Genomic DNA, 4,079 nt, shown 5'->3' with positions numbered 1-4,079 from the left:
CAATGCTATTGTTTTTCTGAATGAATGCTTGAACAATGCATATTTTTGAATTTGATTGTTTATGAATGTTAAAATTGTTGGCTCTTGAAAGAATGATGGGAAAAGGAGAAATGTTATCTAATGATCTGAAAAATCATAAAATTAATTCTTGAAGCAAGAAAAAATAGTGAATAGAAAGCTTGTAGAAAAAAAAAGAGGCAAAAAAAAAAAAAGAGAGAGAAAAGCAAGCAGAAAAAGCCAATACCCCTTTAAACCAAAAGACAAGGGTGATAAAAAGGATCCAAGGCTTTGAGCATCAGTGGATAGGAGGGCCCACAGGAATAAAATCCTGGCCTAAGCGGCTAAACCAAGCTGTCCCTAACCATGTGCTTGTGGCGTGAAGGTGTCAAGTGAAAACTTGAGACTGAGCGGTTAAAGTCGAGGTCCAAAGCAAACAGAAGAGTGTGCTTAAGAACCCTAGACACCTCTAATTGGGGACTCTAGCAAAGCTGAGTCACAATCTGAAAAGGTTCACCCAGTTATGTGTCTGTGGCATTTATGTATCCGGTGGTAATACTGGAAAACAAAGTGCTTAGGGCCACAGCCAAGACTCATAAAGTAGCTGTGTTCAAGGATCAACATACTTAACTAGGAGAGTCAGTAACACTATCTAGATTCTGAGTTCCTATAGAAGCCAATCATTCTAAACTTCAAAGGATAAAGTGAGATGCCAAAACTGTTCAGAAGCAAAAAGCTAAAAGCCCCGCTCATCTAATTAATACTGATCTTCATAGATGTTTTTGGAATTCATTGTATATTCTCTTCTTTTTATCCTATTTTATTTTCAGTTGCTTGGGGACAAGCAACAATTTAAGTTTGGTGTTGTGATGTGCGGATAATTTATACGCTTTTTGGCATTGTTTTTAGTATGTTTTTAGCATGTTTTAGTTAGTTTTTATTATATTTTTATTAGTTTTTATTTAAAATTCACTTTTCTGGACTTTACTATGAGTTTGTATGTTTTTCTGTGATTTCAGGTATTTTCTGGCTGAAATTGAGGGACCTGAGCAAAAATCTGATTCAGAGGCTAAAAAGGACTGCAGATGCTGTTGGATTCTGACCTCCCTGCACTCAAAGTGGATTTTCTGGAGCTACAGAAGCCCAATTGGCGCTCTCTTAATTGCGTTGGAAAGTAGACATCCTGGGCTTTCCAGCAATATATAATAGTCCATACTTTGCCCAAGATTTGATGGCCCAAACCGGCGTTCAAAGTCAGCATCAGAATTCCCAGCGTTAGACGCCGGAACTGGCACCAAAGTGGGAGTTAAACGCCCAAACTGGCACAAAAGCTGGCGTTTAACTCCAGGAAAAGTCTCTACACGAAAATGCTTCAATGCTCAGCCCAAGCACACACCAAGTGGGCCCGGAAGTGGATATTTACGTCATTTACTCATTTTTTGTAAACCCTAAGCTACTAGTTCTCTATAAATAGGATCCTTATTTTATGTTTTATTTATCTTTTAATCATTCATCATCCATAACCATTTGAATCCGCCTGACTAAGATTTACAAGATGACCATAGCTTGCTTCATACCAACAATCTCCGTGGGATCGACCCTTACTCGCGTAAGGTTTATTACTTGGACGACCCAGTGCACTTGCTGGTTAGTTGTGTGGAATTGTGACAAAGTGTGATTCACGTTTGAGAGCACCAAGTCTTTGGCGCCATTGTTGATGATCACAATTTCATGCACCAGATATCCTATCGATTTGCATTTTGCTTCACTAATTAATAGTAAGATTTGCATTGTATAAGCAATAAGATATTAAACTTACAATTTGTGTTACACTCATTATTTTTTAGAATAGAGTTCAAAGCTCTTTGTTCATTGGAGATTGATGAGATTGTAAGAAATTTAAGTAAGTATAGAGATAGCAGTTAAAACTCATATTCCTAATAATCAGGGGTTTTCTCAGGTTTATGCTTACTTTGAAGCCTCATGCTCCTTTGTCAAAGATAATGTCACATGTGCTGGTCCTTTTTCAGCTTTCATCTCAGGAAATGCAACCAAACATGTGGATTTTCTGCTTTCTTAAAGTTAACTACAAGATTATGAGTTTGATGCTCCAGTGAAGCTCCTAGAGAAACATCTATATGCTATGACACAATCTGTTGATGGGCAACTTGTTGTTTCTCAGGTCTTGGCCTATGCTTTCCCTTATTTTAATTTTTTCTTTTTTTTAATGGATTTGCTGTTTAACATTTGCTCTTACTTAAACTTTACTATATAGGTTCTGGTGTCTGACATTAATATTGGATATGAGGAGATAGTTAACACTCAGGTAAGAGAACATTTATTGATATTAAATTATTAATTGTTATAGATCTTAATCAATGGTTGATTTGAAATGCTTACCCCTTCTCTTTTTGGATTCATATAGGTTCTTGCTTTCAATGGTAAGCCTGTGAAGAATCTGAAGAGCTTGGCCACCATGGTTGAGAACTGTGATGATGAGTTTCTAAAGTTTGATCTGGAATACCAACAGGTTCTCTCTCATGGACTCAGTTGTGTGAATTCTTTTTTTGACTTTCTAAAGTTTTCTGAATTAACATTTAATCTAACTTTCGTGTATCAGTAAGCTGCCCATTCTTCTCTTTACCCATTCTTTACGTATTTCGTTTAAGCATATATTTTTCTAGTTTCTTATGTGGAATATGATTTGTCATATCAATTAGACGTTGTTTCTTTCTGTATCTTTTACATAATTAAATTGAAAGTAAAACTATACTTTAGTCCTAGGAATATTTTCATTTAAAAACTTAGCCTGTAAAAGATTAAATGTACTCACTTTAGTCCTTGTACTATTTATATTTCAACACTTTAGTTTGTAAAAGATTATTTGCTTAAATAAGTTTTTGGTCCCTGTAAAATATTCAGATTTTTGGTTTCGGTCTACTAAATTTCAAAAGTTGTCTATTTAAATCCTTGTTGTTAGTTTGCTTTAAAGAGTGGTTTCTATATTGTAGAAAGTTTAAGAAATATAAGACTGCTAAGAAGGAGACAAAGGTGGCAATAAGAAAGTCAAAACAAGAGTGTATGAGAGTCTTTATTAGTCTTTGGGTATGAAGGATGAGAGATTTGGATCAACCATATGAAACTCCGTTTCATTCATTGCTAGCTGAAGGCTATGTAGATGGGCCTGTTGATGTTTATGAGTTCCATAAAAACAACCAAAGTTCTTAGCATTGTGATTTTTAACACCAAAGGCCATTTCAACATGTGGATTTTGACGGATTCTTTTCTTTGTTACAGGTTTATGCCTTTCATGGGAGACACCTCTTTATAACAAATGGTAAGAATCATGGTACAATATGTGCTTTAGAATCATGAATTTATGTATAAGGTATGACACTATTTTCAGAAAAATAGCCCTTGGATGTATCTGTACACCACAGAAATTATTTTGATTCTAAGTAATGTATCACTATGAAAATCTGAGTCATACTTTTTAGCTGATATCCTATTCACAATTTCTATTTCTCAGGTGGCCTCATATTATTGTTCCAACCTTTAAAATTACTGCGGTGGAATGTTTGCAGAAGATCCAGATTGGGGAACAAATATCACTAGTCAGGTTTGTTCTTGCAGCAATAATTTTCTTTTAATTTTCCTAAAATAGAGAAAAAAAGACAAGAGAAAATGCTTTATATCATTCTTACATTGCTCTAAATTTTGGAAGAAAGGATGAAGCTTTCATGGCCGTTGTCGACAAGGGAGGCTATAGTGCACTATTATATGTTTGAGTACTATCAAGATGACTTGGTAGTTCTTTTGAATTCGGTATGCGCCTAGACCCTTCTTTCTTTGTTTCTTATTTTGCCTTTTCTTTAAGGAAGTTAATTCCAATGTAGATCCAAGTTTCAAGAAATTTATGCTTAATGCTTATTGCTTAATTTGCTTTCAGGTTTCTGACTCAAAAAGCATCACTGGCTTCAACAGTGATGTAATTCCTGATAATATTACTGACTCAAAATTTGTTTGATATATTTTTACACTCTTGTCTGTTATTTTTTCTGTGACTTACTTAAATAAGCACT

At 34.8% G+C, this 4,079-nt stretch overlaps 1 protein-coding gene across 2 annotated transcripts; it reads left to right on the top strand.

Annotated features, from left to right (window-relative positions):
* The first annotated feature begins 2,140 nt into the window (after positions 1-2,140).
* LOC107608271 (protease Do-like 9) lies at positions 2,141-3,607 on the top strand. Of its 2 annotated transcripts, none has more exons than XM_088492646.1 (3): positions 2,141-2,179; positions 2,273-2,323; positions 2,423-2,620. In XM_088492646.1, the coding sequence occupies exons 1-3, from the start codon at positions 2,141-2,143 to the stop codon at positions 2,618-2,620; spliced, it is 288 nt and encodes a 95-aa protein (XP_088348772.1). The 2 variants fall into 2 exon arrangements, 1 of the variants encoding a protein (XP_088348772.1); XR_002350756.2 differs by lacking the exon at positions 2,141-2,179 and adding an exon at positions 3,527-3,607 and having other exon boundaries at positions 2,294-2,323; positions 2,423-2,527.
* Positions 3,608-4,079: the final 472 nt, after the last annotated feature.

This window comes from Arachis ipaensis, chromosome B7 (assembly GCF_059453495.1).
Source record: "Arachis ipaensis isolate K30076 ecotype BB chromosome B7, ASM5945349v1, whole genome shotgun sequence".
NCBI classification, from domain to species: Eukaryota; Viridiplantae; Streptophyta; class Magnoliopsida; order Fabales; family Fabaceae; genus Arachis; species Arachis ipaensis.
Note: the sequence above shows the minus strand (reverse complement) of the source record. Positions and strands in the feature narration are given on the sequence as shown.